A 26326-nucleotide genomic window follows, 5' to 3' on the forward strand; every position below is an offset into this window, starting at 1 on the left:
GCCTGGATCTCTGTTTCAGCACTTTCAGGTTAAAACAGAACAAAACTAAACATTTCAACTCAGCTTTATTTATACAGCCCCAATTCACAACAAAGTCATCACAAGGTACTTTTACACACACAGTCCAGTCCAACTCGCTGTAGTAGAAATACTATCCAAATAAAACAAATCCATTATATGATCCACTTTAGTCCAATTTATAATAGTCCATTTTCCTCTGATTACTAATTAGTCACCAGCCATATTTACGTGGACACCAACGTTTAGATTAATAGCCTGATCTGAATAAAAACTCTTCATGAAAACAGACTGATCAGAAGATTCTGATCCGATCACACTCAATTTGATTGACGAGTGGGTTATTCCGATTGGCATGAAAAGTTTAAGTAGAAATGAGCTTTACTGCACGTGCCTGTTACCTCAGCGTAACGTAATCCCGCTCTTTACCCATACATTAATCAGTAGGGTTGTATTGGAGGCTTTGTTTTACTCATTAAAGTTTACAGTAGTGGAATGCCTTGTAATTATTTAACTAGTTAAACCTGACCCAGGAAAACATAGAGAAAAGTCTAATTGTTTTATTCTGAAGTCTTTATTTTGCTCTTTAATAAAATGTAAAAATGCTTATAATAATTTTTGTATATTTACTGTTTAAAATTATTGTAGCGCCGAAGGTATCCACCAGGGGGCAGAAGACAATTATGAGGTTGTAACAGGGTTTTGAGCAAAGTTTTTACCATAAAGTGATGCAAAACATGCCAGAAACTGTATGTTTCAAATATGATCCATACAGCATTAAAAGGCACTGGGCTGGTGGAAGACATGGCTGGACCAAAACAGAAATCTAATTCGAAGTTGATGAAGTTGATGTTCTTACTTGCTTTTTAAGTGCAGGTGACATAATTTACACAGAAGTGTTAGATTTAATTTTTAGACAGTATGTGGGCAGAGACTATTGCAGGACCTGACATAATCTGAACGAGTTCACATTCAGGTTCTTTATTTACAAACTTGTTTGGTTCAGTTCAACTTTCACAGAAAAACACAAGTTCTTTTCAACTCGTTCATGCACAACACTGAAGTTAACATTTAGCTAGGCCTTTGTTCCTGTTGTTATTCTCTACATCCCACCAACTCTTCAGTTCTGATCGCTACCTTGTTTGTACTCCAGGTTTTCTATATTCAAATCCTTTTCATGCAGTTTGCAGCTTCTGTGGATTTCCTGTCATTGTTTTTTATTTCTTATATAAGTCCCTTTGTTTGACTCCTGTCTGTGAGCCTGCATATAGGTCCTGTTCCCCTCCCACCATGACAGTAGGATCGGTCCGCAGTCTGAAACTTGCTCCTTTGTCCTGGTGTTGCTGAGCTTCTGGAGCGTCTGGCAGCTCCAAGTAGACTGCTTGCCCTCCGGGACCACTTCTGGTAAAGCGCTCCAAATGGGGTTTTTTGGGCAACCAGATCCCATTTAGTCCAGCAAACTGAGGGGCTGGATCTGGCTGCATTCTGGCCAGTCCTCTGGGAGAACTCCCTGGCTTCCCTCCAGGCAATCCTTTGGAGCTTCTGCCCGCAGGACTTTTCTCCATTTGGCCATGATGTTTTGACTGGCCACTTTTATCTTCAGTTAACAAGTTTCTGGAATTTCCAGCCATTACAGCACTTTTTAAAAATGAATAAACTAAACTTAAATGAAATGAATAAGGACAGTCTTTGTTTTTATGTTTCTGTGTGTGGGGCCATTAGTGCATTAACGTCTTTTACTTGGTCTTTTCCCCTTAGTTGTGTGTCACCTGCCGTGTATAAATGGCGGTAAGTGCAGTGCCCGGGACAAGTGTCAGTGTCCTCCAAACTTTGCTGGAAAATTCTGCCAGATGCCAATTCACAGCGGACATCAACAGACATCAGGAGGCTACAGCCAGACTCAGGTTCACTCCACACACACCCTGCCTCTGACCTACAGCAACGGCCAAACCTCTGGTGAGTTGAAGAATCAACTGTGCTGCTGTCAATAACTAAACAAGGGCTGTGTCCGAATGTGCATCCTATTCCCTAGTGCCCTAGGGTCACGCCATTTTATAGGAGTGTTGGAATGTCTAGAGAGAAAAAAGTAGGGCACTCAAAATTACCCACAACGCATCTTGAAAAGTAGTGAGCATCGATGGTCACTAGACGGGTCAATATAGACCACAATGCATTACGGGCAGAAGCTCAACATGGTGCAAGGAGACAAAAAAATCGAGCTGCATGAAACCTACGTATAAACAAACAAAGATACAATAAAATACAACATAAGGAATAAAAATATTTACACACAACTTTGGATTGGATTTGGAATGACATCTTGACATGCGTTGTGATTGCCGTGGTGATGGCGGTAGTCACATGGTTTGTGGCGAGGAAGAAATAGGCAACTTTGTGTCTGATTCGTCAAGAGAAGGAGTGCACTATGTAGTGTGCTATATAGTGCAGCCCTATGTAGTGAATGAGGGGTTAGGGAGTAGGGTGGACATTCGGACACAGCCAAGGAGTTCTAGGACCCCAGGAAAAGACAGAGTACCATGTTCCTATTGCTTATCAATGAACCTCCTCTAAGTATGTTTATTTTAACCCATTTGCTTTAGGTCATGTTTTGCAACTGTCTCACAAGAGATTAAATAATAAGACCTTTTGATAAATTCACAATTGGATGTTTTAAAAATGACATGTTTCCCTAACCTTAATACTAGATTTGACTAATTTTATTTTACATTGTCAAAACCAGCCTTTCAAATTGTCCATCTTGGAGCATTTTCAAGTGCCTCAACACAAGCTGTCCCTGACATGAAAAACTCTACTTCATCAGCTTTGGTTGTTTTTTATTCTCCTGAGAAAATCCAGATGGTAATCATATTACCTGGCCAATGGGATGTTATTAAGATACTAGATAACCATCATAGCTGAGCATGGATGTTTGCTTAACATAGGATGGCCTGTTAGACTCGGTCCAATTGGGGGCTTGGTTCAATTTGATGGTGCAACATTCTTCCGGACAGAGACTTCCTTCACACTGCACGTCTCAAACAAATCAGACCTTTTCTATAAAGTATTCTATGAAAAGTCCACTGCTCTAAGAATTTCTGAAGAAGAAGATGAGACAACCAATGAAGAAGAAAACTTGTTAATACTGTATATTGGTTTATGCAGAACAACTTCAGTTTCTAGTACATAACAGCTAAATATAGAGCTACATCAGATCCTAGCGGTCTTAGGTCGATCATATTCTATGAAAACTTTTCAGAATTCTTTCATGTCTGACTGCGAGAAACTTCTCCCATCTAGAGCCACCTATCATCCCCACACGCGCTTATGTTTTGGTTGTGTTTTTTCATGGGTTTTAGCTGGTGCTAGCTTAGTGTTTGCTGAGTTTAAGCAGTTGTTAGATGGGTGTTATCTGATATTAGTGCATAATAGCTGTTGTTAGCAAAGTGTTAGCAGGTGTTAGCTAGGTATTAGCTGGGTTTTAGCAGGTGTTAGCTTGCATCAAATGTATGTTAGCTAGGTGTTAGTTGGGTTTAACTTGGTGTGAGCAAGCATTAGTTGGGAATAGCTGTTGCTAGCTGGGTGTTAGCTGGGTTTAACTGGGTGTTAGCTACGTGTAGTGAATATTGGCCAGTATTACTTGGACGTTAGAGGTTTGTACAGGTTTTAGCTAAGTGTTAGCTGGGATGTACTGAGCGTTAGCTTGTGTTAACAGATATTAGCTGGTGTTAGTTGGGTGTTAGAGGTTTTAGCATGTTTTAGCTAAGTGTTAGCTTGGTTTACTGGATGTTAGCAGGTGTTTTTGGTTATTTGCTGGTATAAGCTGGGTGTTAGCTAGCGTTATCTGGGTTAACAGGTGTTAGCTGGTATTAGTGGATATTAGCTGGTGCTAGGGCAAGTTAATGGGTGTTAACTGATATTAGCTGGGTGTTAGTGTCTGTTTAGCAGTTTCTTGAACAATGTAAAAAAGAATTTAGTTAGTGAAGCTGACATCATTTCCTTATATTACTGTAAGTACAATATAAGGTTCCTCGGGAATTTTAAGCCTTCTAATTAGTTCTGTTTAGATTTAACAGCTAGGATGTGGTAGAGCGTGGTAATGTGGATTGTTTTTTGTTTGTTTGTTTTGTTTTGTGTGTGTGTGTGTGTGTGTGTGTGTGTTCGGTGACCTTTTCTCTTTCTTGATTTACCAGAATAGGACCTTTGGATTTACAAATGAATCACTGGGCTGTTGCCTGCTGGACAGACAGACTTTATTATGCTGCCCAGTCCATTATATTCCCTGTAGAAACCGAATGAGAACTAGCATACTCACAAATAAAGAGGATGAGTGGGTATGGGGTTCAAGCAGGTGGTGGGGTGAGGCTGGACTAATTTGCATAAATCTGTATCAAATATTAAAGGGGTAGTGCACCCAAAATTGTGGTTTTTGAGCTGTAAACAACACAGTATTACTTAGTTGTGATGAAAACCACATAACTCTTGATAAAATTAGTATTTTTTATTTATTAAAAAAATTGTGGATTTTGTGGGTAAAAATGGCTCATAATCCCCTCTGCAGGGTAAAACCATTTTATTTTTTTTGTGACATAGGTTATCTACGTCACGAGAAATTGTTAAAAACCCCACAGCCCCCTACCTCCAGATGCAAACAGATGGGTCTTTGCATACCACAGCTGCATCATATCCTACATAGAAAGCCATGTCCACCAATGCACATGACGGGAGCCATCCATCCATCCATCCATTCATTTTCTGCGGCTTATCCGGAGTCGGGTCGTGGGGGCAGCTACCTAAGCAGGGAAACCCAGACTTCCCTCTCCCCGGCCACATTCACCAGCTCATCCGGAGGGATTTGGAGTCGTTCCCAGGCCAGCCAAGAGATGTAGTCTGTCCAGCGTGTCCTGGGTCTTTCCTGGGGCCTCTTTCCGGTGGGACGTGCCCGGAACACCTTACCAGGGAGGCGTCCTGGAGGCATCCTAACCAGATGCCCGAGCCACCTCATCTGGCTCCTCTCGATGTGGAGGAGCAGCGACTCTACTCTGAGCCCCTCCCGGATCAGCGAGGGGAGAGCCAGGTCACCCTGTGGAGAGATCTCATTTCAGCCGCTTGTATGCGATCTTGTTCTTTCGGTCACTACCAACAGCTCGTGACCATAGGTGAGGGTGGGAAAGTAGATCGACCAGTAAATCGATAGCTTTGCCTTTTGGCTCAGCTCCTTCTTCACCATGACAGACTGATGCAGCGTCCGCATCACTGCAGACGCGGCACTGATCCGCCTGTCGATCTCCCGCTCCATCCTTCCCCCACTTGTGAACAAGACCCCGAGATACATGAACTCCTCCACTTGGGGCAGGACCCTATTGCAGACCCGGACAGAGCACTCCACCCTTGGAGGTGCTGATTCTCATCCCAGCCGCCTTGACAATCGAGGCACGGAACACAGCCCACTCGGACTCAATGTCCCCCGCTTCACCTGGGACATGGTTGAAGCTCTGCCGGAGATGGGAGTTGAAACTCTTTCTGACAGGGGACTCCACCAGACATTCCCAGAAGACCCTCACAACACGCTTGGGTCTGCCAGGCCAGACTGGCATCCTCCTCCACCATCTGTGCCAACTCACCACCAGGTGGTGATCAGTTGACAGCTCCGCCCCTCTCTTCACCTGAGTGTCCAGAACATGCGGCCGCAAGTCCTACAACACGACTAAAAAGTCGATTATTGAACTGTGGCCTAGAGTGTCCTGGGGCCAAGTGCACATGAACAAGGTGTTCGTTATGGACAGTCCATGACACGCACAGAAGTCCAGCAACAAAACACCACTAGGATTCAGATTGGGGGGCCATTCCTCCCAATCACGCCCCTCCAAGTCTCGCTGTCATTGCCCACGTGAGCATTGAAGTCCCCCAGCAGAACGAGGGAGTCCCCGGAAAGAGTGCTCTCCAACACCCTCTCCAAGGCCTCCAAAAAGGGTGGGTACTCTGAACTGCTGTTTGGTGCATAAGCACAAACAACAGTCAGGACTCGTCCCCCCACCTGAAGGCGGACGGAGGCTACCCTTTCGACCACCGGGGTGAACCCCAACGTACAGGCGCCAAGTCGGGGTACAATGAGCATGCCCACACCTGCTCGGCGCCTCTCACCGGGAGCAACTCCAGAATGGAAAAGGGGCCAGCCCCTCTCAAGGACAGTGGTTCCAGAGCCCAAGCCCTGCATTGAGGTGAATCCAACTATATCTATCCGGAACCACTCAACCTCGCACACCAGCTCAGACTCCTTCCCCGCCAGAGAGGTGACATTCCACATCCCTAGAGTTAGCTTCTGCAGCCGAGGATCAGACCGCCAGAGTCCCCGCCTCTGGCAGCTGCCCAACTCACAATGCCCCTAAGGCCCCTCCTGCAGGTGGTGAGCCCGCGGGAGGGGAGGCCCATGTCACCCTTTCGGGTTGAGCCTGACCAGGCCCCATGGGCAAAGGCCCGGCCACCAAAAGCTCGCCTCCGTCCCCCACCTCCAGGCCTGGCTCCAGAGGGGGGCCCCGGTGACCCAAGTCCGGGCAAGGGAAACTCTGGTCCTTGTGATGTCAGCATCATAGGGGTGATTTGAGCCGCACTTTGTCTGGTCCCTCCCCTAGACACCTGTTTGCCATGGGTGACAGCAGAAACAGCAGCTCAAATCATAGCAGCAGCAACTTCCAGCAGCACTTCCTGCAGCTGCCACAACCTGCCGCGAGTTTCCACAGCTTTCCAGAGCTGCTGGAGCTGCTAACAGGCCAGCGTAACAGCGCTAACAGCTCAGACTGATACATTCAAGACCACTTTGTCCATGTGTAGTTGAGGAGGTTCAGGAGGGAAAGTCTTCCACCTCAAAGACGCTCTGTGGTCTAGCTGCTTTGTGAATCTCGCTTTGCATCTTGCCAGTGAGCTGAGCTGCTTTCTGTCAATCATTTCTGCCTAGGTATCCCGACCCGCCAACTCTCTGCCCCCTAATCAACCCACACCTCCCACCCCAACTTTAACTGCTCCCAAAGGTTTTGTTTGGATCAGAGAAAGCCACGCTCCAACTGATGGTTCTGTGAAGCCTTTATTTCGTCGCAGCAAATTTTTACAACATGACCACGAACCACCGTGAAAAACTAAAGAAAAACAAACATATCTTTCATCAATAAACAAACACATACAAACCAAAATATGCATTAAATAAAACACAATTACCGTGTGCGCCTTCTGACCAAACTTTCAGGAGTGGTTAGTCAAATTTCTGAGCACGAGCTGTTCTCCGTGTACATGCACTCTCATTTTCTCTTCTCTCTCTAAGCACATGCTCGTTAACCATGTGAACAACGCATGCACATGTCATTTCCCACTCCACCACAAGAGGTCAGCTCCGTGAAACACAATATATATTTTTTGGCTTACCTTTCAAAAAAAAAATAAATAAATAAATAAATTTTACCAATGAATAAAACATTTTTCTTTGCGACAGCTACACTGCCACCAAAATTACAAAAGGTTTGTACATAGACAATAAACAAAATCTTGTAATTTTTTAAACATAACCATAATCATTGTACGAACCCTTTACTGTCATTTGAGCATTTCATTCATTTTGCACCAGCACCACTAGTTTTTGAACTGGTCGCTCAAGAAAAAACACCTGTTTCAAGCGTTCACCCTTCTTACCCAAATCTCTTTGTCCTATTTGTATCTTAACCTTTCGCACTAAACCATCATCATCTCTGTCTGCTCCAACTACTTTTGCTAGCTTCCACTCATTCCTGGGAAGGTTGTCTTCCTTGACTAGCACTAAGTCTCCTACCTTTACATTTCTTTTGGTAGCATGCCATTGCTGTCTCAGGCTGATGTTGGTTAAATATTCCTTGCGCCATCTGTGCCAGAAAAGCTCTGTGAGATACTGCACTCTGCGCCATCTCTTTCTGGCATATAAATCTTCTCTGGCAAATCTACCTGGAGGTGGAAGTGGCACTGTCTCTTTCATCGTAAGCAGATGGTTAGGCGTTAAAGGCTCGAAATCCTTTGGATCATTGATTGTCTCAACAGTTAGGGGACGACTGTTTACGATCAACATTGCCTCGTAAAACATGGTTCTTAAAGACGAGTCATCAAGCCTTCCAGCGGCTTGTGCCAGAACAGAACTCAGAACACTCCTCACAGTTCTGATTTGGCGTTCCCAAACACCACCTCGGTGACTTGCATCGGGAACATTCAATTGAAAGTCACACTGGTTTTTAGCTAAATAGGTAGCAATCCTGTCCTTATCTAGTTCTGAAAGACACCTTTCGAACTCATTTTTTGCGCCGACAAAATTAGTCCCTTGATCAGATCTAATCTGTCTAACTGCCCCTCTGATGGCAATGAAACATCTTAACCCATTTATAAACGAGTCCGTGGAGAGATCTTCCAGCATCTCAATATGAATAGCCCTGGAGCTCAAACAGGTAAACAATAGACCATAACGTTTACATTCTTTTCTACCCTGTTTGGTGAAAAAGGGGCCAAAACAGTCTAGACCGGTGTATGTGAAAGGGGGTGAGGGATCTACTCTTTCTGGTGGTAAATCAGCCATTCGCTGCTCTTCTGTTGACCCTCTCACCTTTCTGCATGTCACACAACTTCTGATGTGCTTAGCCACAACCTTGCTGACACCCATAATCCAGTACCCATTGGCTCTGAGGGTGTTCAGAGTTTGACCTCTGCCTTGATGTTGTGCCTTCTTGTGACAATAATCAAGAATCAGTTGAGTGACAATGCCTTCCTTAGGAAGAATCACTGGGTGTTTAAGTTCAAATGATGCAGTGGATTTTCTTAACCTGCCCCCTACCCTAAGTAGACCATTCTCAAGAATGGGATCAAGTTGGTACAACTTGTATGTTTTGGGCAGTTTGACTGCACTTTGACTCAGTTGTTTTAACTCTTGTTCAAAGGCTTCTCTCTGTGCAGCTTTTATGAGTGCTAAAGATGCTGCCTGTCTCTCTTCAACACTAACTGGTCCTGTTTTATCTTTTTTCGTGAGTCTTTTTATTCTTGCAGCAACATTAAGTGCAGTATTCCAGTCTGAAAATCTAGAGAACCTCTCCAGAAAACCGTCCGTCTCCGAGGCCTGTGTTTTTAGAGCTTTCACTTCAGGATCTCCAACTAAAAGCTCAGGAGGAAGTGGATTAGTGACCAGCCTTTGCTCCCAAAGAAATCTTGGTCCAGTGATCCAGTTTGATTCAGTGAGCTCTGCCACCTTTAGTCCTCTAGATGCGTGATCTGCTGGATTTTGGTCTGTTTCAATGTAGAACCATTGATTCGGATCTGTGAGGTCTCTGATCTTTTGTACTCTATTTGCTACAAAGACATGAAATCTGCGTGCTTCATTTTTTATGTAGCCAAGCACTACCCTGGAATCTGTCCAGAAAAACTCCTCATCTATCTTTAACTCTAGCTCTGCTCTGAGGAAGTTGCTTACTCCTGCAGAAACTGCAGCCGCAGTGAGCTCAAGGCGTGGTATGGTGACTACTCTCGTGGGTGCTACTCTGGCCTTTGCTATGACCAGGGTACAGTGTACCTTGTCATTTGATACAAGTCTAATATATGAACATTGCCCGTAACCACTACTGCTAGCATCTGAGAAATGATGCAGCTCTATTTTCTGGATTTCACCAAAGTTTTCAGGAATGAAGCATCTCTGTATTTTAATCTTTGAAAAATTTCCAAGATCAAGGAGCCATGCTTTCCATTTAGTTTCCAGTGCAGGTGGAACGGGTTCATCCCATCCAACGCCTCGTTTGCACATTTCTTGAAGGATTTGTTTTCCGGTCAGTATGAAGGGAGAAAGAAATCCCAACGGATCATACACACTTGCAACGGTTGCCAGGATCCCTCTTCGAGTGGCTGGCTTTTCCTTAAGATTTACATTGAATGAGAATGCATCTGTTTCTACATTCCATTTGACTCCTAGAACACTTTGCATCGGAATGTCAGAGTAGTTCAGACTTACATCTTTGCCATTACAAGCACGCTCACACTCTGGTATGACATCCAAGACCTCCCTTTTGTTACACACAAATTTGTGTAGACGCAACTTGCCTTTTGCACAGATTTCTCGTGCTTGGCTGACCAGCTGTTTTGCTCTTTGGATCGAGTCAACACTGATCAGCCCATCATCAACATAAAAGTTTTTTTGAATGAAGTTGGCTGCTTCGGGGTAGTCCTTCTCATGTTCACGAGCAAGAAACTTCATGCCATAGTTTGCACATCCTGGTGAGGATGATGCTCCAAAGATATGCACACGCATGCGATATTCTTTGGGCTCAGTGTCAGTTTCCCCATCCTGCCACCACAGGAACCTTAAGAAGTCTCGGTCTTCCGGACTGACATGAAAGCGGTGGAACATTTTTTCTACATCACATGTGATGGCGATTTGATGCTGCCGGAATCTGCAAAGAACTCCAATGAGGGTATTGGTCAAGTCTGGACCAGTCAGAAGGTGCTCATTTAAAGAAGTGTGCTCACTTTTAGCACTGCAGTCAAACACGACTCTAATTTTCTCTGGCTTTCTTGGGTGATACACCCCATGGTGAGGTATATACCATGTATTACCAAGCTGGGATGTGCTGTCTGCTTCTTCTGCGTCACCATCTTCAAAGACACTGTTCATGAATCTCACATAATCCGCTTTGTATTTTGGATTCCTTTTGAATTTTCCTTTCAAATATTTCAGACGTACTGTTGCAAGTTGCTTATTATTTGGAAGTTGCGGACGTTGTCTGAAAGGTAAAGGCATTTCCAAATGACCTTCATCATTATAATGAACATTTTCATTCAGTAACTGCAAAAACTGAATATCCTCTTGTGATATGTTTCCTTCTTTGGGGTTTGTGTCTGTAAAATCTGTTTCCAACACCTTGAGAACAGAAGAAGGTGTGATGGATGGCAGCTCTTTCACAGCAACACGATGGCATGATCCTGTGACATCCCTGGCATTTGACCAAGACTGAGTGGATCCCACTATACTCCAACCTAAGTCTGTTTTTACAGCGTAGGGGTCATAGTCATTGCCTGCTATCACCTTTCTTGGTTTTAGAGCTCTTGCGCAATCATAACCAATCAGAAGTGCTGCAGGACAGTTTAACAGATTGGGCATTTCCTTCGCAATACTGTGCAAGTGAGGCCATGCTTTTGCAGTGTTACAAGTTGGAATACTGCTTTGTTCAACTGGAATGTATTCACGAGTGTATGTGGGTGGGAGCCCTATGTATTCTTGTGAGCGGTATCCTCTTACTCGAAGTCCACTCACTCTGTGACTTGGCACGACAGAACCTTTGTCTGTTATGGTTGTGAGCTTTAACTTCACAGGTTCTGTAACTGCTTGAATTCCTTCACAGATTCCTTGGTCAATGAAAGTATTGCTGCTTTGTGTGTCTAGCAGAGCATAAACTAAGGTTTCCTGTTTATTACCTTTTGCACAAGACAGCCAGACAGGAACAATCATTGAAGTTCGATCACTTTTGTCCACTGTCACGTTGTTCGACACAGCCAACGTGTTTTCCTCTGGTGGTGGCGTTTCAGATTTTTCCACTTGGACACGATCCTCATGAAGTGGAGTAGGATGACCTTTCCTGCAAATATTACAGTTAGCTCTCTGACGACAGTTTTTGGAAAAATGTCCAACTCTAAGGCAGCCGAAACATATGTTGTTTTCAGTAACAAATTTCTTCTTTTCTTCGAGTGGCATTGCTGCAAACCTTTCACATTTGTAAATGAAGTGACTTTCCTTACAGCAAATGCATTCAATCTGCTTTTTGTTCCAAGCTGAAGACATTTCAGTTTTAGCTTTGTTGCTCTGTGCTGCACTAGAGGTCTTTGAAGTTTTGGTCACCTTTGTTGTAGCTAGGACATTCGCTTTAAGGCGTTTTTGCTCCTTTTCTGGTTTTTCGAAGGCCTTTAATGCAAACAGAGAGGAGACTGGGTTACATGCTATTCGTGCTTCCTCAGCTACGAATTCCGCAAACTCTGCAAACCCTGGATATTCTTTTCCTTCATCCAACACTTTTGTCACATGTCTGTTCCATCGAGTTGTTGCCCAGTCGGGTAGTTTTCTGAGTATTTTTTGATTTTCCTCACAATCGTCTAAAACCCTGAGACCCTGCACATAGGGCATAGCATTTTCACAAGAAATAAGGAAATCACTGAACTCCCTTAGTCTGAGTGACTCCCTTGACCCAATCTTTGGCCAACTATTTAGTTTTCCCCTGAATGCTCTCTGTACAACAAAAGGATGGCCATAACGTTTATTTAAGGCCTCCCAAGCCTGTGTGTAGGCTTCGTCATCGCTGCGATAGAATGTTCCTTCTAACACACTAAGTGCTTCTCCACTTATGTATTTTTTCAGATAGAACAGTCTATGTGCTGAATTTGCACAGCTCGTCTCAATAAGAGCCTTAAAAGAAGTGCTCCACTCTATGAACTTCAGTGGATCTCCAGTGAACACAAATGGCTCTGGAGCTGGAAGTCTCGTCATAGTCAGGGATTCCTTTAGTGCTTCAACTAAGGACATCTCACTATCTTTCACTGCTATCTTACTGTCACTAGTTTGAGGAACAGAAACTCTAGTTGAGATTTGAGTGTTTCTTGTAACAGGAAAGGCAGCTGGGACTGAACTCAAACGAACTTGGGGGCATGGGCTATTGTTTAGCTGTACTGAGGGCTGACTTAACAAAGTGGACCTTCTTTCACACTCTCTTATTTCAGCATTCGCCTTTGACTCCTCTTCAGCATAAACATTATATTCAGCTTCTATTGCCTCAAGATCTCTTTGATTTTCCAACATTTTCAACTTTTCCTGTTGAGCCACTATCTCTTGTCTTTGGGCAGAGATTTCCATTTCTCTACTAATTTCAGCCCGTTTTGAAGCTAAACGTGCAGCAGCTTCTGCTCTTTTTGCAGTTAACTGACTGCTTTGCTGACTTGAGCTGCACTGACTTTTTCCAGCTCTTGATACTGTTGAACCATATATTGACTTTGCATCCTGTCTTTGTAGTAACTTCTGGAGTGATTCCTTCACAGTTTCCGTATCAAACTCCTTGTCTACATTTGCATAACGCCTTTTCAGTAGGAGAATGAGTTCAGCAGAGACTGAAGAGCAACTATCCATTTTCCTTCTTATGTCTTGAGATGGTGCTGCTAATACACGTATAGCGTCATAATCACATTTTACAGCTAACTCACATTGATCAATCGCACGGATCCTGTCACCTAACTCTGCTTTAGAGCACTGCACTTTGAGTTTGGACCTGGTCAGCTGAACTTCTGTCTTAAAGCGCATGTAAGTTGACAAAAAACTTCTCTCCTTATCTATCAACTCATCTTTTTTAAGCTCAAGCATCTTTTCAGTCAAATGTTTCTCCCTCTCAGAACGTCTAACTTCTGGTTCACCAGGAGGACCTGGTTGGGGTAATCCGATTTTGTGTATTTCAAGATCTGCACAAATCTCCCCTAGACGTACTTCAACCTGTACCCTTTCTGAATCCTCGGGGTCACTATCTAACTTGTTTTCTAACTGAGCCTTTTCAGACTTTAAAGCTTCAATAATGACCTCCAAATCACATAATTCAGTTGCCATTTTCACAGTAATATTGGTAATATTGACTGTATCTTTCAAGTAGTTAACAAAGACAGGGACTTAACAATTGCAACCCTCTTATATCAAACACCAAATAATATTAGTGTGACTGAGTAAACATTTCAGAAACCCTTTTACACATAACTCTTCTTTGACTTTCCTTGCCTCTGTCTTAACGAACTATAATGACACAGTCTGACCTGATATGCATGATTATGCATGATGGTGAAATGTTACTGTAGCAGTCCTTTCTCAAAACCTTGGCCGCTGATTTGGACACCCAGCTGCTGCAGAACTGTAGACATGGAGGCAGATGGATGTAGACTTGCACCTTGGCTGAAGTTCTTCAGGCCGAAGCCGCACCGAAGTTGCTCGCACCCTCGCTGACTGGCCTCGTGTCCAACGGCAGCACAGATGATGAAGTTTCTCTCCGTAGCGACCCACGCATAGCACCGACAGGCGACGTTTTTCACTTTAACTGCTCCCAAAGGTTTTGTTTGGATCAGAGAAAGCCACGCTCCAACTGATGGTTCTGTGAAGCCTTTATTTCGTCGCAGCAAATTTTTACAACATGACCACGAACCACCGTGAAAAACTAAAGAAAAACAAACATATCTTTCATCAATAAACAAACACATACAAACCAAAATATGCATTAAATAAAACACAATTACCGTGTGCGCCTTCTGACCAAACTTTCAGGAGTGGTTAGTCAAATTTCTGAGCACGAGCTGTTCTCCGTGTACATGCACTCTCATTTTCTCTTCTCTCTCTAAGCACATGCTCGTTAACCATGTGAACAACGCATGCACATGTCATTTCCCACTCCACCACAAGAGGTCAGCTCCGTGAAACACAATATATATTTTTTGGCTTACCTTTCAAAAAAAAAAAAAATAAATAAATAAATTTTACCAATGAATAAAACATTTTTCTTTGCGACAGCTACACCAACTATTGCTTTTTCAGGCATTTTTCAAATTCATCAGTCGGTGGAGTTACGCAAAAAATAAGGGGTGTAGTTACACCAAGCGGCAACCTCCGCCTGTAAAATTTGAAGCCTGAAGTGAAGTGAAGTGCACTGAAGTGGCAATGCAAAAAAACTGCAGTTCAACCGTCATCCGCAAGCGGCTGGCTCCAAAACAGAGCAAATCCCCATAGATTCAAATGTTAAAAAGGCCAACTTCACAGCAGAAATAAACATGTTTAAAGCCTGGCACAAAAATCCATTTTAGGATTAATAAGTCAAGTTTACCTTCATGACAACGGTGGTGGTGGTGGTGGTGGGGGGGTTCTAAGTCATCCGTTTGGATGTTATTTAATCTTAAGATTCGGCATATTTAGGGGTGTGTCCTTTTGATTGACAGGTATCCAATATCCTCAGAAAGAAGGGAGAGTGCTAACAGCATGCCGTAGTTTTAGCCCGCCTACCTCCGTTGCCCTGGGTTAGCTCGGTTAGCGCTTATCTACAGGCAGCTCGGAGTTTGATGGTTGTCAGTCATCTACCGCCACCTTCACAGTCCCCCTCTCAGCTCCACCTCTTTGCCCATTTTTGGATTTTCCGGGACTAACAACACACGCGACGCTACCAAGATGGCGATGGTGGGAACCCCCAACAAGCTTCAACTTTTGCTCTTCAGAAACCTATGGGTGACGTCGCAGAGGCTCCGTCCATCTTTTATATACAGCCTATGAGTTACACTTTAAGCTAAAGTTTAAGATACATCAAAGCTCTTAAAACATACAGATTTTTCTTTAGGATTAATTTGAACTTAATTTAAGCCTTTAATTGTGTGTTGAGTTAATCCTGCCAGTTTATGTTCCCTAACAGAAAATGCCAATGCAGAAGCTTATGAGATAAAGGGGTAAAAAAAATGTTCTATAAAAATTGGTGTAGATAAAACTGTATCATGACATGTTACGGAGAAGTCTTGTAGACCATCCCTTATATTGTCTACATGTTTCTACACTGCAAAAAACTGTAGTACCCATTTTGTCTTCCGTTCCATCAGTATACAGTCCGGGCATCGTCAACATCCACATCAAACATCCTCCAGAAGCCTCCGTTCAGGTCCACCAAGTCTCTCAGCTAGATGATTACCATAACAACCAGCAGAAAGGCTCCTCATCCTCCACCAGCTACAGCTACCATCACACAGAGAGCAACCAGAAAATTCAGCGCCACGGCTACAACGTAGTTTATCCCAACCAGCATGGCTACCAGGTTCCTCAGTACCAACCCGTCACCTCCAAGAACATGCTGGGTCGCTGCTTCCAGGAGACGGCTGCTGGTCAGGTACGCAGACATTGACCAGTACGGGAAATAAAACACAGTTAACTACACTTAATGTATTTTAAAGGAACAGATGGTATATTTTTTACTCTAATAATGTGCTTCTGTAACTGCACGGGCAACTTGGCTTATGTGACTGTAGACTTGTCTTTTTTACCCTCCATCTGCCTGGAATAATAGAATCTACTTGCAGTTATCTATTTCAGACCTGTTAAACCAAGATTAGCACAAGTGCTGGAGGCATTAATCACAGAGGGTAGTTAAAATGGACAAATTTATGGGTCCAGTTCCAAAACAATATAACATGAGCCTGGTGGTTGGCATCGATAATCAGGTCCTGGAGATGAGGGATGTGAAATAGAGTACAAATTTATTGTTTGATGGTTAAAAAAAAAAACCTCCATCTGTTGAGTTTAAGTGAAAGTCTTACATTTTCCACTTCCAGGTCACATTTTGTAGAGCAGTTGTTGCCATAAAGATAAGAGCTGAGAGGAGGAAAGTATCTGAACATGTCCACCTGATTTAGAGGTGGAGTTGATCAGGTGTGTTTGACATCAGAGGATCAAACATGAAGAAGTCATATACAGAAAGACCGCTCAGTACTTCACCTTGTTTCATCCGTTTCTTCTGATGCTTCAGTGTGGGAAGGGGAAGGCCCTGCCAGTCCTCACCAAGCAGGAGCAGTGCTGTGGGACCATAGGGACCTCCTGGGGCTTTAACAAATGCCAGAAATGTCCGAAGAGATCATGTAAGTATAACTTGTTTATTTCAATCATGCTTCAGGTCATACTTGTTTTAATTTTATTCATATTAACAAAGAATGAGGGGCAGGTATTCAGTAAGTTACAGCATGTGCAGCTTGATATCAATAAATCTTATTCACTGGACCTTTTAAAGGGTAATGATGGCTGGAACATCAGGGTGTGGGCTGGCCTACGCCGGGTGGTTGTCTGGGGGGGCCTAGTCCTCCTAGCCATGGTTCGGGCCCTCTGCCTTTGGGGGGTGGGGCGGCCGCCTCTGGGCTCCTGGGGCCCTGGGCCCTTCGCTTGGGCTACCCTGGGTGGCCGGTCCCTGGCGGGGCCAGTGGCTGCTGATCTTGGCCCACTGGGACCTGTGCCCCAAGACTGTGGGGGGCTCTTGCTGGGGCTCTCCTCTGCCGCCCTTCGGGTGGGGCCGGAGTCGTCTTCGGGGTGGGGTAGCTTGGGTTAGCGCTCCGGGGCTGCTGCTGAGGGCCCGGGTCTCTGGGCTGTCATTTTGCTTGCTATGATGCTGGACAGGACAGGTTAAAAAAAAAGAAAGAAAGAAAAAAAGGGTAATGATTGTGCCCAATTCCAGTCCTCAAGATTTACTATCCTGCAACTTTTAGATGCAACCCTTCCCCAACACACCTGAATCAAATGAATGGCTCGTTACCTGTGGTGTCTGCAGAGCTGAATGACATGTGGATGAGGGGAATTGAGCCCTTTGATTCAGGTTTACTTGAGAAGGGTTGCATCTAGAAGTTCCAGGATACTACATCTAGAGCAGAGGTCCCCAACCCTGGTCCTCAAGGCCCACTATCCTGCAGGTCTTAGATGTCTCCCTGCTGCAACACACCTGATTCAAATGAATGGCTCAGTTGCAGACTTGTGCAGAGCCTGTCAGAGAGCCGTTTAATTTGAATCAGGTGTGTTGCAGCAGGGAGACATCTAAGACCTGCAGGATAGTGGGCCTTGAGGACCAGGGTTGGGGACCTCTGATCTAGAGGACTGGACTTGGGCACCCCTGGTGTAAAGTATTTCTATGCAGTGTAATTCTTGGTGCTAACTTTGGCAGTAATTTCACTAACATTTTGGGAACAGCGATAGTGTAGATAAAAGCAATTTACATGAGCTCCCTTTCCAAACAACTTTGATACACTGTGCCGGTACCATGGAGGAGGCGATGTGTTAAAACAATACCAGGCTGAATTTAAACATACCACAAACCAATGATTAACCCTTGGGAAGAGTGCATGTTTGTATAGTATATGCAGGGGCAGATCTAGAAAAATATTGATGGGGTGGCAAGAGAGGAGCAGGAATTTTTCAGGGGTGGCAACAGTAGCATAAGTGTCTGTGTGTGTATAACACACACGCACACACACATATATATATATAGATATATATATATATCTATATATATATAGATATATATATATATATTAGTGCTGGGCAACTTTTCAAATTTTTGTGGCTCTTCATTAAAAATATATATTAAGCTGCCTTTTTGAAAAGTCTGGTAACATCTGCGTCTCTAAAGAAGTTTTATTTAGCTGGCTGAGGGAAAAATGGCTCTTTGGATTGGAAAGGCTGCAGACCCCTGCACTAAACACATAAACAGGTTTAGCAGCAGTTTTCTCTTTAAACAGCAACAGTTCAAATATTTTTTCATATATATTTATAAAATAACATATTTATGACAAAGAAGGATGAAATGTTCAGGATTTACTAACTAAAAGGTAAAAAGTCAGCAGGATGAATTTAAAGCTGTGAAGCTGCTTCCTTCTAAACACAGAAGGAACAATATGTGATGAATATCAGCATCAGGTGAACAGACAGAAAGCAGGATTAGAATCTCACAGCTTCTAGATGGTGAGGAGAGAGAAATATTCACAATATGCACAATAACTTCCATCCATGTACCTTCACTGCTTCATTATCCAGATTTCTGGCCTATAAATTCTCTAAGTCTGCATTCTTAGCTTAACTGTATTGGCTTCACCTGCATCCTCCGCTACCAGGAGTGTAGCGTCAGGTCTGTAGATGTAACTATAAACATGTGTGGTATCCACAGAAAGTCCAGAATTTCAGCTACCAGCTCAGTAAAACCATTTCTATCACCAACAAACAGTTAAGAAAACAATAATTCAAAAACCAGGTACACGAAGTCCGAACACATGTAAACACAGATGATGTCTCCCCATGAACACGAACAAATGACTACTCTATTGAAAGCTCACATCTCACAGATTCCACAGCTGGAAGTTTCATCTTAATATGACCAAGATTCACCAAACCAGAGACAGAAGAAGGCCCGATTTATGCTGCACGTTTGTAAAAGTCAGAAAACATGTCTTACCTTTGTTGTCTTGCATAAATTAAAGACGCATTTATTTAAAATAAATAAATAAATAAATAAAAAGTTTCTTATTGTCTTGTGGGAGCAGTTTCCCGTCCAAAAATCACGATGTTCTGCCGTCTGCATGGGTTTAGACAGACAAAGAGAAAATGGCTTCTTCTTCTTCTTTCTTAAGTTCCAGACAGAAAATGTTTCTTCATGTTAATAAAGCCGCTCTCTCCTGATTACATCAGACGCACCGCTGCAGCAGGGAAGAGAGACATGGACGCCGTGTTTCTGTCATCAAAGCTAGCGTGATTAAAGATATTAACGGCGTTGCGTTAACGGGTGATTAACGCGTTAACGTGCCCAGCACTAATATATATATATATATAGATGTATGAGTATATGTTTGTTTAGATGGAAATATAAATGAATAGATAAGTCATGGATTATTAATTGTAAATAAAGAGAAAATCTTGTCTTTATCCGTCTAGTGTTCAGATTTTAGATGAAGGTCTGATTTGGAGCAGGCAAAGTGGTTCATACTACAGCATAAATCTTTAGGACAGTTTTATGTTTCCTCACTTTAACATCAGGAACAAAGAGAAATGAGATTAAAAACACTTATATGTTGACTTCAACCACACAATGAAAGTCATGACAATGTCTACCAAGAATAATGTCTGGTATTGTTGTTTAAATATACTAAACAACACTGTGAACTTGGTGCAGCAGGAAACTGTTTGAGAGGGGACCATTTTCACTGCTGCACCACTAAACCTGCTGCAGGATACTTAGTGGGAACCATTTTTCACTGCTGCACCAATAAACCTACAGCAAGAAAATGAAAATGGAGGGGGCATGGCATGGAGACCTGCTAATTAAAGTTTTCCACCACTGTTCAAACAGCAGAGAAATGCAGCAGTCCTTTCAGTTCTTCTTTCTCTGTGATTTCCCTCTTGTTTTGACTTTCCTGATGGTGATGGAAGATGTTTTGTTCTCCTGGAATTTCTCAAAGGCTTCACATTCCCAACAGAGAAAAGCTCTCATCTGCACAAATAAAAGTTTTAGAGGGTTTTTATTTCTGCATGTAGCAACTTTCACTGACTCTTTACCCATTGAGCTGCTGTGGTATTTAGATGTTTCTGTTTCATCTGTCCCAGCAGGCTCATTAAGTCATGATTTCACATGCTGTGTCAGCATGAGATCTTCACTGTGTGTGGTTTCTTAGCACAGGTAAGCAGATATGAGATGAAAAAGTTCAGCCTCAGGGCTTTGTCAGAAATGTTCTGAACTGTTTTAAATCAAAACGCAGGCAGTGCTGGTGAAAGCGGCGCAATGAATTGATGCTTTCAGAAGCTATTTTAAAGATCAGTTACCCTTAAAATGAAACTTTAGCCTGAGCTGCTTTTATGAGAGAGAGCAACATAACCAAGTGGCTTGACTTTACACCCCGAAGAGGTTTTAATACATTGATAGACTCTCAAATATAAAATAAAGATCCAGCTTTGTGCTAGGAATTAACAGACATGTGACTTGCACCACAAGCGTTATTTCCAGACAGGAAAAGCACTAAATGCCACAGTGGCAGGTGGTGCCTGACGTTGCCTCACAACTTTTCTTTTATAAATCAAGTGCCAACCCTTTTATGTACAGTAGCAGCTGGCTATTCAACACTACTCCCTTTATAGAAGTATGGAAGTTGTCTTTGAAACCAAAGCTACTGGATGTAGCGCATAAAGAGTCACAGAGCTGCAGCACTTTCCACAGCTCAGATGAGGAACAGATGGACCCAAGTTTGAAGAGAGAATAAAATCATAAAAAGCCCAAAATACACCCACGGTCCTCTTCATCAGGACCACCTACTAGTACCGGGTCATCTTCTACATCAGCACCACCTTCTAGTACCAGGTCATCTTCTACATCAGCACCACCTTCTAGTACCAGGTCATCTTCTACATCAGCACCACCTTCTAGTACCGGGTCATCCTCTTCACCGGCTCCACCTTCTAGTACCGGGTCGCTTATCTGCTTACAAGCTTAACAAGCAGGTGAACAGATGTAGGTGATGAAGCATAACCCAGAGTGTGTAACCTGAACTACAGTGCTTCTTCCCCGTTAAAGTCTCATAGGCTAGGTTCACACTGCAGACTGAAGTCACCCAAATTAGATTTTTTGCCCTATGCCACCCGTATCTGATCTTTTCATAACAGTTTGAACAGTTTGAACAATTTTTTCAAAGGCGACCATGGCCACTTGGATATGTGAGCTTCAATCCAGTATATATCTGACCTTTTGCCATGCGACTTCAGTCTAAACGGTCAGGTCACATTAATCCGATCTACACGTCATACACAACATTGTTTATAAACCCTTATCTGTAAAGGCCTCACATCACTCTCTCACCACTCCTGGCTGTGACTCTGTACCCATACGTTTCTCTGTGCAGGCGTTGCTGCCACTGCTCCACAAAACACCATGGCCACAAATCTGGATCTCCTCTTTTGTAATCTCCTCCCTAAAACAATGCCATTGAAAATGTGCTGGCTACAGTTGCGCAATACCTTTAGTATTGCAACATATGCTCCGCTGTTACTGTCCGTGTTTACTTCTACAAACACGAAGACGTCACACACACACTCACTGTCACGTCGTTGTGTCTTCTATGCATGCGGGACACTTTCGGTGCGCATAAGGTTCATACACGAGATCACATACAAGTCGCATTTAATTGGAAATGTGAACAGACAAAAAAAATAAATAAATAGGATGTCACAAAAAAACAAAAAAAAACAAAAAAAAACAAATTGAGCATTATGCCCTGCAGTGTGAATGTAGCCATAAACAGTGTGAGGGGGCGGCCCAGTGTTTGTGGCAGGGTCATGAATCCAGATTTCTGCTGTTGCACAGTTTAGTGTGAAACAGTCCATTGTTTCCTGGAGACACTGGTAGCTGGTGAATAAATTGGCCTTGTTGTTTGCCTTTGAACAATCTCCTTTCAGGTATTTGGGTACCACCTCCCCACTGGTTCCTTTGTGCAGTAGTACAGTAGAAACCTGCAGCAGCGATTTGACTTTGAGTCTGAGCTTTACTGTAAGCTACTGATGCCGTCTGATCAGCTGTTAGCCGCCCCTGACCTGCAGTTCCCACCCTCCTGCTTTCTACAGTCAAATCCTGATTCTTTCTTCATTGATCTCCATCTCTTCTCTTTTACATATAGTTTTATCATAAAGATTTGAGTTAGAATCAACATTAATCTATCAATATTAGCCATGCTGTTAATTATTATATATTCAGTTATAGTTTTATCATTTTTCGTCCTTCTGGCTTCTCTCTGTGTGAGAAATAGGGGGAAATTTGTTCTCTGTGATTCATATAAAAGAATGACAAAGAAGTTATTACTCTGCATAATATCAGTTTCTTGTATTATTTTAAATGAATAAAATAAAATTATTACTTAGTTTTACTTAGCTTAATGATTCACTCAGTTTAATTGTAATTTCTTTATTTAAAATTACAAAGTTTTGGGATACAAATCTTCAGAACTTTGGAAGAGTTTCAGCCTTCATTCTTACATTTTACTACAGTTTGTACAGGGCACCGCTGTGTTTCTTACAGGCTGTTTTTTGCACATTTTAAATAGATTTTTCATTTGGATTTAATATGTAACATTGATTAAATGAATTCATGATTATTTGATCTCTAGACTTGTTGTCTAATATCTGTCTGTTTGACTGTGAATTAAATGACTAAGGCTACTCATTGTTTTTCTCATTTCCTCAGCCATCCCCCTGATAGATTGTCCTCAAGGATACAAGAAAGTCAACACTTCCCATTGCCAAGGTAAGACCTTCAGCAGTTTCTGTTAACCCAGTTCAACTTATTGATGATTCTCTGATGGAGTTTGGAACAAAGTGGTGGGCCACAACTCATCTTTGCTTTGAAAGACTAAACTATTAATGGATGCTCTTTTTATACCCAGCTCTGGCACCCTCACCTGTCACCAGTTAACACTAGAAGTCCCAGGAATTTTGATGTCTCCCTAAAGTCCCAGAGAAGGGTCGAAAGACCTTTAGTCCAAACTGACGACTCTGCTGGCAAAAATTAGCATCTCTTCATTTGTAAATGCAGCCATTACCTGAGGAATGCACCCATTGCATCCAGCCCCTCCTTGTTACCTTGAAACGTCTGGTAAATTCTGTGGCAGTGGGGGATGGTGGGCTGAGGGGGATAAATAGTAGCTAGCTTCACCTCGAACAAATAGAAGGAAGCAAAATGCAGAGGCGGCTTACAACTCAGCAGGCATTGGACCTGATCCTCAGCGATACAAACCCTTGTGACTCAGATGGAGAAGAGATACAAATTCAGCTGGATTCGGACTCTGACTCTGAGCAGTCTTCAGGTAAGATTTGAAACTATTATTGAACTTTTTGGTATGACAAATTTCTTTCTTTCTGCTTTGTCCTGTACTGTGAGTTGCAACACTGGAATTTCTCCATTTTGGTACAAATAAAGGATTTTTTTAATCTTATTTCCAAAACATCCTATTTTCGTCCTCTGAAATTGTGAAATTGTTTACCTTGCAGATGATGAGACTGCTCCACTGCCAGAAAAGAGGGCTCGGTTGGGAAGTGAGAGGACAGAGATGGCTAAAGATGGCACAGTGTGGCATGAAGAACAGCTGGGGACATGTCTCAATTTCACCCCAATAGAACCATACGGCACAGATGGAGAGCCAACTGCTAAGGCCAGAAGAAGTATCCGGACTCGTCTTCAAAGCTTCTTCTGTTTTATAACACTTGAAATGCTTCGTAGCATTCAAGAATGGACCATTCAGCATGCACGGCAAAAGGAGCAGGCAGATTGGTTCATGAACCTCCCAGAACTAATGGCATTTATTGCAATTATTATCTTGCGGGGGGTGAAGAAAGTTCCATCACTACGTGACAATTGGTCAGCAGAGCTGGGAAACCCACGAATCATTGCTACTATGGCCCGAAAGCGCTTCCAAAACATCATGCAACACCTACGCTTTGATAACATGTTCACACGCAGTGAGCGAGTGGAGACAAATAAGTTTGCTGCAATTTCTAATCTGTGGGAATCTTTTGTCAATAACTGCATCAGATCTTATAACCCTGGTCGACACATCACTATTGATGAACAGACTCGCTGCAGTTTTCTGCAGTACATTGCAACAAAACCGGACAAATTTGGCATTAAGTTTTGGCTGGCTTGTGACTTGAAATCAAAGTACATTTGCAATATCCTGCCATATCTTGGCAAGGACCCCAGTCGTCCCAGTGGAGAGAGACTCTCTGAGAGTGTAGTGATGAGGCTGATGGAGCCGTTCATGGATAAGGGCAGAACTGTAACAACAGACAATTTTTTTACATCGCTGTCCCTTGCGCAACGACTGCTTAGCCGGAAAACCACCATCCTTGGCACAGTCAACAAGATTCGCCGGGAAATTCCTCAGTCAACTAGACTGAAGGACCACACTAAATTCACCACTCGAGTGTTTTCCACCACTGGTGCAACACTCACAGTATATGCGCCGAAACGGAAAAAGACTGTCTATCTTCTCAGCAGCATGCACAATGTGGTTGAGACTGAGAATACCACCAAAAGGAAGCCAAACACTGTCACACAATACAACACCACAAAGTGTGGTGTGGATGTGATGGACCAGATGGTGCGGGAGTACAGCGTGCGTGCAGGAACACGGAGATGGCCAGTCGCCGTGTTCTACAACATGATCGACATGGCGGCACGGAACGCTCATGTTCTTCATAAGGAATGCACCGGAGTGCAGGAGAGAAGAGTGGACTTCCTGGTTGAGCTCGCGAAAGAGTTGGCCAACTCTCATGTGAGTCAGAAGAAGGCACATAAGGAGCAACTGCTTCAGCAGCAACCTCCCACACCTAGCCCTGGGAAAAGGGCAAAATGTCAGGTCAACCATCGATGCAAGAACAATTGCGCAACTGTAAGATGTGTTGACTGCTACAAATACACATGTGGCAAATGCAGGATGGAGATACCATGGAAGTGCCAAGCATGTTTGGACTTAGCACAGACGGACTGCTGAAAGAGCAGAAAAGCCATTCACACAAGGGCATGCCACTGTAGCCTTGTGTAAATATTTGTGAAATTGTTTCATTACTTGCATTATTTTAACTGTTTTGTTGTTTTTTTTTATGACAAAAATAAAAAGCATTGGAAAAAATTCACAGTTGTTCTTTTATATCTTTGTCATGTTGACATTTATGCCCTCTTGACTTAGACACTAATGCTTCTGGACATTTTACTCACAGACCCTGCCTGTACCACCACAATCAAAAAATGTTCATTTTAAATATTCAAAATTGTTCATTGCTTGGGCTTTTTGGACATATGAACATTGGGTTAGAAAGTTTGAAAAATTGGTAAAAAATTCTGAAAAATTTGTATTTTTTCATTTGTATGAAAAGAGGAGAGCTGGACCTTTTAAAGTGATTTTTTAAAAAAATATGAATTCATCATTTTGTCATATCATTCTAAATTGTTTGCTTTTTTATTGAAGGCCCACAATGATTATCTTTTTTTTTTTCTTCTAAAAGCACACAAATGTGTCGAGGAGGTATATATCATATATCATATCAAATATATTTTTAATTATTTGAAATATACTAGAATGCAGGAAAACCTTTCTGAATCTGTTTGAGGTCTACTCCAATCTCATACTCAGGGGACCAAGCAGTGTCTCAAGCCAAGCTTTGGGCAAAAGTTGACAGTCCAGTTTCAAGAGTCTACAGTGTCTCCCCTAAGTATGCGCCCTCCTGGGGTGTGCCAGTAATTGACTCGTCTACAAACAAAAGAAGCTGTTCGCAGCTTAAGACAGGATTTTAGCTAAAATCCTACTGGTCAATCGACCCATCTCTGGGTTGTAAAGGTAGAAAGGTCAATTGACCCCTCTCTGGGACTTCTAGTGTTAATCTGCTAGCAGCAGTGCATTTTAAAACATTTTCTGTTGCGTCTTGTACACCTGTTCGCCTCCACACCAGCTCTTTTTTTGAGTTTGTTATCATCAAATTCTACATTATATATTTTCATCATTGGTGATGGAGATCTTGGGATCTAATTAAATGTAGGAGGAATGTTGTTTGTCTGAGGTCAGCCGGTGCTGTATCATGTGATCCACATCAGATCTGAGAGGACCTGCTGTTGATCCAGACTGGAAGGAGAGGGAGTATTTCGTTTTTATCTTGGCCGTCCTCTCAGGGGAGCTGGATTTCTCCGTAATCCACCACATCCTGTTCGTCTCACTTCTTATT

General features: G+C 42.9%; 1 protein-coding gene and 1 long non-coding RNA gene across 5 annotated transcripts in view; one reads left to right on the forward strand and one right to left on the reverse strand.

Moving 5' to 3' along the window:
* ltbp1 (latent transforming growth factor beta binding protein 1) overlaps positions 1-26326 on the forward strand; it is a 216987-nt gene that overhangs the window by 102124 nt on the left and 88537 nt on the right. For all 4 annotated transcript variants that reach the window (XM_042010090.1, XM_042010092.1, XM_042010093.1 and 1 more), the window contains exons 6-9: positions 1777-1974; positions 15652-15935; positions 16572-16680; positions 22797-22856. In XM_042010090.1, the coding sequence (XP_041866024.1) occupies positions 1777-1974; positions 15652-15935; positions 16572-16680; positions 22797-22856 (651 nt within the window). The remainder of the gene's footprint in view (positions 1-1776; positions 1975-15651; positions 15936-16571; positions 16681-22796; positions 22857-26326) is intronic.
* Positions 8564-14154, reverse strand: LOC121655446. The gene is made up of 3 exons (XR_006013205.1): positions 13442-14154; positions 9599-9602; positions 8564-8574 (listed from the first exon to the last, which is right to left on the reverse strand). It is a non-coding gene; the product is annotated as an uncharacterized LOC121655446 (long non-coding RNA).

The sequence above is a fragment of the Melanotaenia boesemani genome, chromosome 16 (assembly GCF_017639745.1).
Source record: "Melanotaenia boesemani isolate fMelBoe1 chromosome 16, fMelBoe1.pri, whole genome shotgun sequence".
Lineage (NCBI taxonomy): Eukaryota > Metazoa > Chordata > Actinopteri > Atheriniformes > Melanotaeniidae > Melanotaenia > Melanotaenia boesemani.